This window comes from Bos taurus, chromosome 1 (assembly GCF_002263795.3).
Source record: "Bos taurus isolate L1 Dominette 01449 registration number 42190680 breed Hereford chromosome 1, ARS-UCD2.0, whole genome shotgun sequence".
NCBI lineage: Eukaryota > Metazoa > Chordata > Mammalia > Artiodactyla > Bovidae > Bos > Bos taurus.
In genome coordinates this window covers 71403979-71413130 of record NC_037328.1, presented here as the reverse complement: position 1 = coordinate 71413130, position 9152 = coordinate 71403979, and the positions used below count along the sequence as shown (strand labels likewise).

The window sequence follows — 9152 nt, the reverse complement described above, 5'->3', positions numbered from 1 at the left end:
ATTGTTGCCACTGGGGGTGGTAGGATGAATTTGGTCTGTTTCTTTAGCAGTAGGGTAAGTGGCGGGATGACAAGCCAGGTTACACTGGAGGCTTCCAAAGCCAGGAGGCATCCGAGTCACCTCTAGCTGGAGAAGAAAGGACCATTTTCTTGCTCTGCTCTCAGACTCCTTCTACAAATGGAGGGAATTTAGTTCCCACACACTACCACAAAATATAAAACATCTGCCTTCGTTCTTTTGCTTTCCTTCCTTAACAAATGGCCAGCTTGCTAAAAGCTTCACTGCTTCCTGCAGTTTCCCTTTTTGTTTCTGCCAGTCTAGAAAAAGACCCAACTGTGAGTGTGCTTGAAGGCTGCTTATGTTGAAGGTAAGCGGTTGGGTTGGGGACTGCTAACATTGTGCTGCTCTGATATCCAGATCCAGAGACAAACGAGTGGGACTGAGACCAATGAGGCAGCGATCAAGGCAGAATGAACAAGCTCCTTGGGCTCCTTACTGTCAAACTCAAAGGAGAATTCAGTGAGTTGCCTCTGGTCTGGGAGATGGAGGACAGGAGGGCAGGGTGCCAAACTAAAACTTTATCCTTAGGAGAGTGGGACATTGGCCTCAGAGAGGATTGACCAGAAGCACCTCTGATGGGAAGGCTAGAGGGTAGAATGTCAAGTCAGATCTTTGACCACCAGCAAAGTGGAGGACAAGCTGCTCTTGCTGCCGCATCTCCAGGGTAGGTCTCCAGGCTATCCAGCTCCCTCTGTGACTCCCACAGTCAGAATATAAATTGTTTCTCCTGCTTTGAGCTTTCTAGATTGCATGATTAACTCTGTAGCCTGATTAGAGACGATCAGTGCATACATGGATTGCCTAATTGTGGGTCTGTTAGCTGCAGCATAGTCTTTACAGTGTATCCCAGACCCTCTAAAATAGGGACAAGGAATTCAGGTGGCTTGTTCCATGGTAGACAGTTGTCTTGATACCCAGTGGTGATGGTGGTGGCGGCAGCAGAAAATGAAAGTTAAGAAATAGCGTTACACTTCCTCATGTGAAAGTGGTTGTAAGGAGTGAGATAACAGTGTATTAAGGAAGTGCCCGGAACAGAGGGAATATTCAGTATGTGTTAACTAGTATTATACTGTATAATAATATTCATTATTATTATACTGTAGGACTGTATAATTCCTACAGTCCCAGGAATCTTAATCCACCTTCCCAGATAAGCCCCAGGTTCATACTGAAGGCATGGGTGGATCCATCTCATCTGCCTTCACTAGTCAAGGTCATCTTATGACTCCCTCAGTCTGGAAGCAGCACCAAGCCTAGTTATGTTTGATGGTGAGTTGTTTTCCAGGTTCTTGGAGTCAGCTGTGTCTAGTTCAAGGTGAGTTGGTTAAGACTGGATAGGACCACCAACCGTCCAACTGGGCATGCTCCTGACCTTTTGACATCAGAGAGCAGAAAACTCCACCCTCAGATGGTGCTAAGAACCTCCATTTTTCAAGCTGCAGATGCATGTGGCATAGTTACACGTCTGCAGAACTACAATTACCACACCTTTCTCCAAGCATTTTCCCCCACACCTCCCGCCGCCTTGCTGATGCTTTATCCCATAAATACCCCAACCGCTTTGCCTTGAAGAAGACCAGATCTGAGACTAGTTCTCCACCCCTGGCTGCCTTGCCAGTAAATCCTCTTCGCTGGAAACCTTTGCATCTCCGCATTTGGCTTGCTGCGCACGGGGCAAAAGAACCTTGTCCTGTAACAATAACCATTACTCAGCTCACACATTTAATCAGAGGACTTTTGGCAGTTGCAGGATTGTCTTTCCATCCAGGATCTCCCCTGGAAGTAGCGACCTGCTACATCAATGCAGCGGCAGCAGCATCGATCATTAGTTTTAGTCCCATTTGCTGAGGTTAAACCTCTCTCCGGTTGTACTCAGGTCCATGGCTCTCTGCTCGCGGTGAATCAGGGCCGAGCCTATCTTTTTCTGTCAGGCTTCGGGGAGTTTCTTCCTTGGCTGTGTCCTGTCCGATCACGGCTTCCCTGGGGGTGTCCCTGGCCCAGCCTGGGTTTAGGGGTTTGGTCCCGGGCCTTTCTGGCTACCTGGTGGTGGCCGCGGGCGTTCCCGGAGGCCCCGGCGTAGCTCCTGAGTGAAGGTGTCTCTGAAACGAGCAGCGCGGCGGCCCAGGGAGCCAGCGGGCCCAGCCGCGATGGCTCGCAGGCGCCGGGCCGCGTCCTGGCCGCGTAGCTGGGCCTGCAGCAGCGCAAAGGCGGTGAGCTGTGCCGCACGCCGGATGGGCCGAGACTCTGAGAGACGCTCCACCAGCTGCGAGCTGTGCAGGAGGGTGGCCAGCAGCCGCCGCAGAACCATCCTCGGAGCGACCCGGAACCCAAAGCACGCCGCTCTCGCTTCTGATCGGCGACACCTGACTACGGGCCGTGTCTGCGCCGGCGCCGCCCGGTGACGACACTGCCGCCCTGGGATTGGAGCACGGGATTTCGACTTTCCGCAGCCGTATCTGCGCGTTTCCGGTTCCGCCACTGCTGGGGCTACCTCGTTACACTGTTGAGTGGCGGTGTCCTCTGCCACCTCTCTGCACTATGTCGGGTGGCCTCCTGAAGGCGCTGCGCAGCGACTCCTACGTCGAGCTGAGCCAGTACCGGGACCAGCACTTCCGGGTGAGGGAAGCCGGGTCGCGAGAAAGGGGAGCCTCGGGCTAGAACGCTGAGCCTCGGTTTGCTCTTGTCTCATTGTGTTGTCGCTCATTCTCTGGTATCCCGAAATGCGAAGGGAAGCCTCGGTGCCTGTTGGGGAATGGATGCTGAAAGGGCGTTTGGGTATCATCAAATCCCCTTCTCTCGTAGGAAGGGAATTTGAGGCCGGCTTTCGCATTCCCTAGCAGCTGCTCTCTGTTTCCTAGCCATTGCAGATGGGCGGCAGTAGTAGTGGTGGCTTGGGTTTTCACGAACGGTGTCGCGGGAAAGTGACTTTGTGATTTGGCTGCAATTATCAAAAAAGGGTGTCTTTTTGATACGTGCAGTATGGGGAAGCGCCATCCTGATCCAGATACCGGGACTTTTGTTTTTAAATTACATCTACCAAACTGCGTTTGGCATTTCCCTTTTTCATAGGCTAGTACAACGGCCCTACAAAAGATTTGTACCTTGTGGCAGACAAAGTTGAGCCCTGCCTCCACCTTTAGGGAGCCCTTGATGTGAGGAGGGGAACCTAACATGTTAAGGGTCTGGATGTCAAAATCGGAGAACTGCTGGGTTTCCAAAGAGGGAAATTTTCTTTTGGCCCATGTCATAGCAGATTGTATGAAATGGCCGAGGCTGCAGATATTCAAGGTGGGTTCTTCAATATCAGCAAAGACAGGGATGGAGTGAAGGTGACACTCGTTAACCATTGGTTATTTAGTAAATTTGTATTGAGTGCTGTTGTGGAAGCATCTGCTAAACCGTAGAGAGGGAAGACAGTTTTCCACATCCTAAGAGTTCGTAATCCTCTAGAGATTATGGGGTTGTAAAGGGAGGAACTGTAAATGCAGGGATTTACAATCAGATCAGATCTTAATCCAGCACAAGAAAGGGAGGGGCTGTTGAAGATTCAGAAGATTGAGAAAGGAGGGATCAGGTATAGAAGAGGGTAGGTGTGGAGAAAGTCTAAAATGCGTTTGTAGGGTAGGAAAACAAATTTGAGGCAAAATTGAGAAAGATCTTAGGTTTATTCAACATTTAGTTTTTTAAATGTTTACTATATACCAGACATGATTATGGGCTTCTCTGGTAGCTCAGCTGGTAAAGAATCTCTCTGCAACACAGGAGACCAGGGTTTAATCCCTGGGTTGGGAAGATATGCTGGAGGAGGGTATGGCAGCCCACTCCAGTATTCTCCTCTGGAAAATCCCATGGACAGAGGAGCCTGGTTAGCTGCAGTCCATGGAGTTGAAAAGAGTTGGACATGATTGAATGAATAAAAACATGCACAGACATTATTTTACACGTCTATTGCTCATTACTTCAGAAAGTTCCACATCGTAGCCATGTTGAATTTCAAGCATCCTGCAAGATTACAACAGTGAAAGGATTAAACTTTTACTGTCTATCTGCAGCTTTATTTAGACTACTGTAAGATACTGTCTTATAGAATTTCTGCAGTATTTCCTGAATGGTATCTACATTATGTCATACCTTAAATAAGTTCTAACACTAGTTGTCTTAAACTGTAAGCTGTTTGTTGGGACATGACTTAAACATGTGAGAAAAAAAGGAAAATGCTTCTTGACCATAATTTTAACAAGTCAGTAACAAGTCTGCAGTAATAAACTTTAGTGTCTCATTCCAAAGTCCTGAAAAACCTATTTTTATTGTAGAATGACTCTTGTCTTGTGAACTTTTTAAGGAAATAGGGGATTAGGGATAAGACTGGGCTTGGGTACCAACTGGAACTACTGATTAGTTGTGTGATCTTTGACAAGTTACTTAACTATCTTCCCTCAGGTAGATTGATGATGATAAATTAAATGAGACCATACATAGAAACCTGACTTGCAGTCCCTTGATTCTCCCTAGAGGTAGACATATTACCTGTTGCTTCTGTATGGTATCCATGTTAAATTCACTAAAAAATATAACTTGGAGCATACCCTTCATATTGTTTTGTGCCTTTTTTTTCCCTCCACTTTGCTCCCCATCTCGGAAATTCTAGGGTGACAATGAAGAACAGGAAAAATTACTGAAGAAAAGCTGTACATTGTATGTTGGAAATCTTTCCTTTTATACAACAGAAGAACAAATCTATGAGCTCTTCAGCAAAAGTGGTGACATAAAGAAAATCATCATGGGCCTGGATAAAATGAAGAAGACAGCATGTGGGTTCTGCTTTGTGGAGTATCCTTCCTGTGTGTCTCGTGTAGCTGTTGCCCGAAGGTGGGGCCGAGAGCGGCTGATAGCCTGTTTTGAAAGATGAGTGAGGACACTTGTTGATTAGCATCCCTGCACTTAGGTGTTCATCTTCCTTCATCTTCTCCTGCTTTCTGTCCAATATGTCTATACTGTTTACACTGGGACAGCTAGTAACATATACATTCTGTTCTGAAATCCATTCTTTTTTCATAGTTGGTTAAGTAAATCTTTGAAAATGTATATGCGTATGGTATTTCAGAAAGTCCAAAGAGTGTACTGAAAAATAAAAGCCCCATTATCATTCTAAGTTCAGAGACGTTAGTTATCAATCTCATTGGTGTCTTTCCAGAAGTAATTCCATGTATGTGTGGTAGCATATTGTGTGCACTTTTTTTCACGTATTTTAGAGATTGTTCCATGTTAGCACGTGTAGGTTACCTCTTTTTGTAACAGCTACATAGTATCATGTAGATGCATATAGCTTGACGCGGTACGTCGTAACCGAACTTACTTGTGACCATTCTCTCCCTGGAAGCGCTCCATAAATTTGACCACCTGGATTTACCCTTTCATATTTTGTTTTTTAAGTGCTATTTTCTTTTTTTGGTCATTTTGAGAAATTTTCCAGACCTAGTCCACCATGTCATTTGAATTTTCTGTACCTTGAATTGTTTCTTTCCGTTGTATTTATCCTGTAAAATTTCCTTAAATTTCTGATGATCCCTTGGTGTCTTGGGGAAAAGGCTGACTGTGGATCTAGGCAGAGCTTCTTAAGTTGCTGCCTTGCCTTTGGGACGTGTGGGTTTCTTAAATGCTAGAATGAAGAAAGATTTTAGCTTGCTGATGTTAAAGACAATGCCATAGTTCCTTCAGTTAGTTAGTTCACAACCCTATCTTTTTTATTTGCCTGGAATTAAATGTGTTCTTGCTAATAGGTCTTCTTCCCACATAGAGACCTTTAATTAAACCCTATTTGCAGCCTTACTACTTAATCAACTTGGAATTAAGAAGTTCCTGGGTTTACTGTCTCCTTTAAGCCCTTCAGGAGTATTTCCTACTGTGACTTTGTTTCACCCATTATTAATCTTTAGCTTTTGCATCTCTAATCTGCTGATGGCCTCTTCTCCTCCTTGGGTATATGTTTCTTTCCTGTTGTCTAATGGAGGCCCTGAGAAGGAAAGAAGACAAAATGTACTCCCTATCAGGTTGAATCAGAAGCCCCACGTTTGAACCTATTCCCCACTTCTGACTCTGGTGTCTGATTTCGGGCTCTGCAAGCTTCTTTTACTCCTTCAGACACAGGGGACGAGCGCCCAGGTTTTGCTTTCACCTCTGGTGCCAGGAGTGTAAAATAATTCACAGGGGACAAAAAAGACAAAGGAACTATTAGATACTAATCAGTGTTTAAGAATTGGAGTGTTTTTGCATTTGCCTTGAAAGTCAAAGATCAATAATCAAGATGACAAATACCCAAAAGAAAGGATACCTTTCATTGTCAGTATCCCCCCGCCCGACCCTGTTTGCCCTTTAGCATTCATTTCATTCAACAAAGAATTACTCAATCCCCATGTGTGCTAGGCATTGTGTAGACACTGGAATTTCAGCAAGTGTTTCCCTACCCGTGTAATTAAAGACAAGGGGAAAGGTCCAGATAAGTATTTCCTAGACCCAGTTATAATCATATACTTACATGTATTTTTTAATAGCATCCCAAAGATAGATTTAGTAGATCTGGTTTAGAACTACCGACCTGAGTGGTACTTTTTGAGTGTTCCCTTCTAATGAAATGTGATGGCAGGTCTTATGCAGTGACCTCTTTTTAAGGTTGTTCTTGAATGTACAGCCTCATATTCAGGGAACCGAATGATGCTGTCATTTCCTTGGATAACAGTTTGTGGTTTAAACCTGCACAGAACATATCTGTATTTTGCAAACCAAAATATGGAGACAGTGGAATTGTGTATTTAACAGGATTATCCAAAAAACCATCAGTGTAGCTGAGGATAAGATACCATTTTTGACTGCTTCTGGACCAACCTCAACAGGCCTATACAAGCCAAATTATGTCTTTGATCTCCATCTGGTTGGATTAGTTTTTGTACTCTTTAACTCAGCTTCATTTAGATATTTCTTCCTCTATTTACAAAAATGTCTGGAGAAATGCTAATTCCTTAATAATCATAATTAAGATACTATTCAAGAGCAGATGCAGAAAACGCCATGCGGTATATAAATGGAACTCGTCTGGATGACCGGATCATTCGTACAGACTGGGATGCAGGCTTCAAGGAGGGCAGGCAGTATGGCCGTGGGCGTTCTGGGGGCCAGGTACGCAGGAAGGTTTTCTGTGCTCAGCCTCGGCCTGGGATGCCAGTCCTAAATGATAAGTGTTTTGTCAATTTGTATTTGCTCTTTTCAAAATAACTGTGCCTCTAACCTTGGCTTGAAGTGAATCCACCCATTGGGGTTGATAAATTATTAATATTTTTAAATACCATTAAATAGTATGTCTTCACAAGCAACCATTACTGGACTTCTGCAAGGGGCTGAATATTCTACAGGAATGTTGAGCAAAGCAGAATGTACTAAAACAACTTTTCCATTTTTATTTCAATATAGTTTAAATATTCTTTGGAATGTGCTATCTTTGAATGCTGAGTGTAAGCCTGATGTTTGGTTTTTAAAAAAAAAGCAGTATTAAAATAATTTTGCAGGGCAGTTGAACTTTATCATCAATTGCTCAAAATCATGTTACACTTATAATGTTTACATTATGACATCTGAAAAGGCTTAGTTATTTGTCTGACATATTTTGGAAGGCATGTTTGTTACACTCATCTTCTCTGTACTGTAACATGTTCTTTTCAATTAAGGTACGAGATGAATACCGTCAGGACTATGATGCTGGAAGAGGTGGCTATGGAAAACTGGCCCAAAACCAGTGAGTGGTTGAGAGCCCCATCGTGAAAGTCTGCTCCTTTGGCCTGTTGAATTTGACAGGTGTTACCCAAGGTCTGCAAACCTGCCTTTAGTTTTTTTTTTTTAAACCAAGCTTTAATCAATGTCTCTACTGAGCTGGAAGCCTTGTCATGGTTTTCCTCTTAAAAATTATTAAAGAACAGAATCCAAAAGAATGCCTTTAATTCTGTAGAATTAAGTCTTGGTTTTGTGTCAGATTACCAAAATGATTTCTATTACTAGGTCAAAAATTGTTTCCTTAGCAACAGACTTGATGTATAATGTTGACCTGTCAGCCAAAAACACACTTCTTTTAGAAGACAGGAAAAAATTTTTAAGTGTTTACCATGTTTGCATCTAAGTAGGTTCATGGTCTACCTTGGGACCTGGAATTACTATTTTTAAAATTTTAAGTTTTCACAAGATAAAGTTTAATAAGTGGACTTTTGCTATGTTATGTAGCTTTGCTCTAAATTAGGGGAACAGATGCTTGATAACTGAATTTTTTTTCTGTGTTGATTTTTAATCTGTAAAGGCACAACTTAATGGAAATTCCTAAAGAGTTGGTATAAAAGCAAGCTTTGGACAGTCCCAGGGAACACCACCTGCTTTACATGCTTTGTATATCAGGAAATAAGGGACAGGTATTGAAGAGTATTTATTTACTAAACACATTTTTCAAAATGTGAGGTGTGAGTGCCTTCAGATCTGTTTTTTTCATTTTCAGACTGATCTTGGGAATGGAGTGTTTTGTGGTGGTTGAGAGAATGGCTTAACAAAATCAGAAATGCTTCCCTCGGGAAATGTTTTGGCCAGTTCTAATATTGAAGTCTGTCTTGTTTTTCTCTAATTGTGCTGTTTCAGAGGCTGGACAGTCAGCTGATGGTCTCTACAACTTCCAGAAGGGAGTCTAGAGGATTTATTTTGCATTTGTAAGGCAAGAGATGATTTCTCTAATGTTACAAGAATTCTTGCTCATTTTAAACTGCTAGTCTAGTACAATTCTCCCTGACCTAAGTGAGATTTTTTTTCATCTAGCAACAAAGTATCTCCTAATTTCCAGGAGTTTGTGAAGTTGGGGCTGGAGTATCTCAATGTGAACAGCTTTCATGTTACAGCAATGTGAACAGCTTTCATGTTACAGCAAGTGTGTTTTCTCAAATTTAAGTTGGCTATTTGGATACCTCTAAATTAGTTGTAAGTACTTAGGAAAACATGTGCAAGTAATTTAATGAGGACATACACTTTTTTACAGTAGTTTGAATGAATGTATTTTGTATTATTTTGCA

The 9152-nt window shown here is 43.0% G+C and overlaps 2 protein-coding genes across 2 annotated transcripts; one reads left to right on the top strand and one right to left on the bottom strand.

Annotated features, from left to right (window-relative positions):
* Positions 1 to 1765: 1765 nt before the first annotated feature.
* On the bottom strand, positions 1766 to 2411 carry NCBP2AS2 (NCBP2 antisense 2 (head to head)). The gene has a single exon (XM_002684852.6). It carries the CDS (start codon positions 2366 to 2368, stop codon positions 2069 to 2071), a length of 300 nt encoding a protein of 99 aa, XP_002684898.1. The 5' UTR covers positions 2369 to 2411; the 3' UTR covers positions 1766 to 2068.
* Positions 2412 to 2542: 131 nt separating this feature from the next.
* Positions 2543 to 8361, top strand: NCBP2 (nuclear cap binding protein subunit 2). The gene is given in 4 exon segments (NM_001034396.2): positions 2543 to 2676; positions 4709 to 4890; positions 7095 to 7233; positions 7779 to 8361. Coding segments are annotated over 4 exon segments (471 nt in total). The 5' UTR covers positions 2543 to 2598; the 3' UTR covers positions 7851 to 8361.
* The last annotated feature ends 791 nt before the right edge of the window (positions 8362 to 9152 follow it).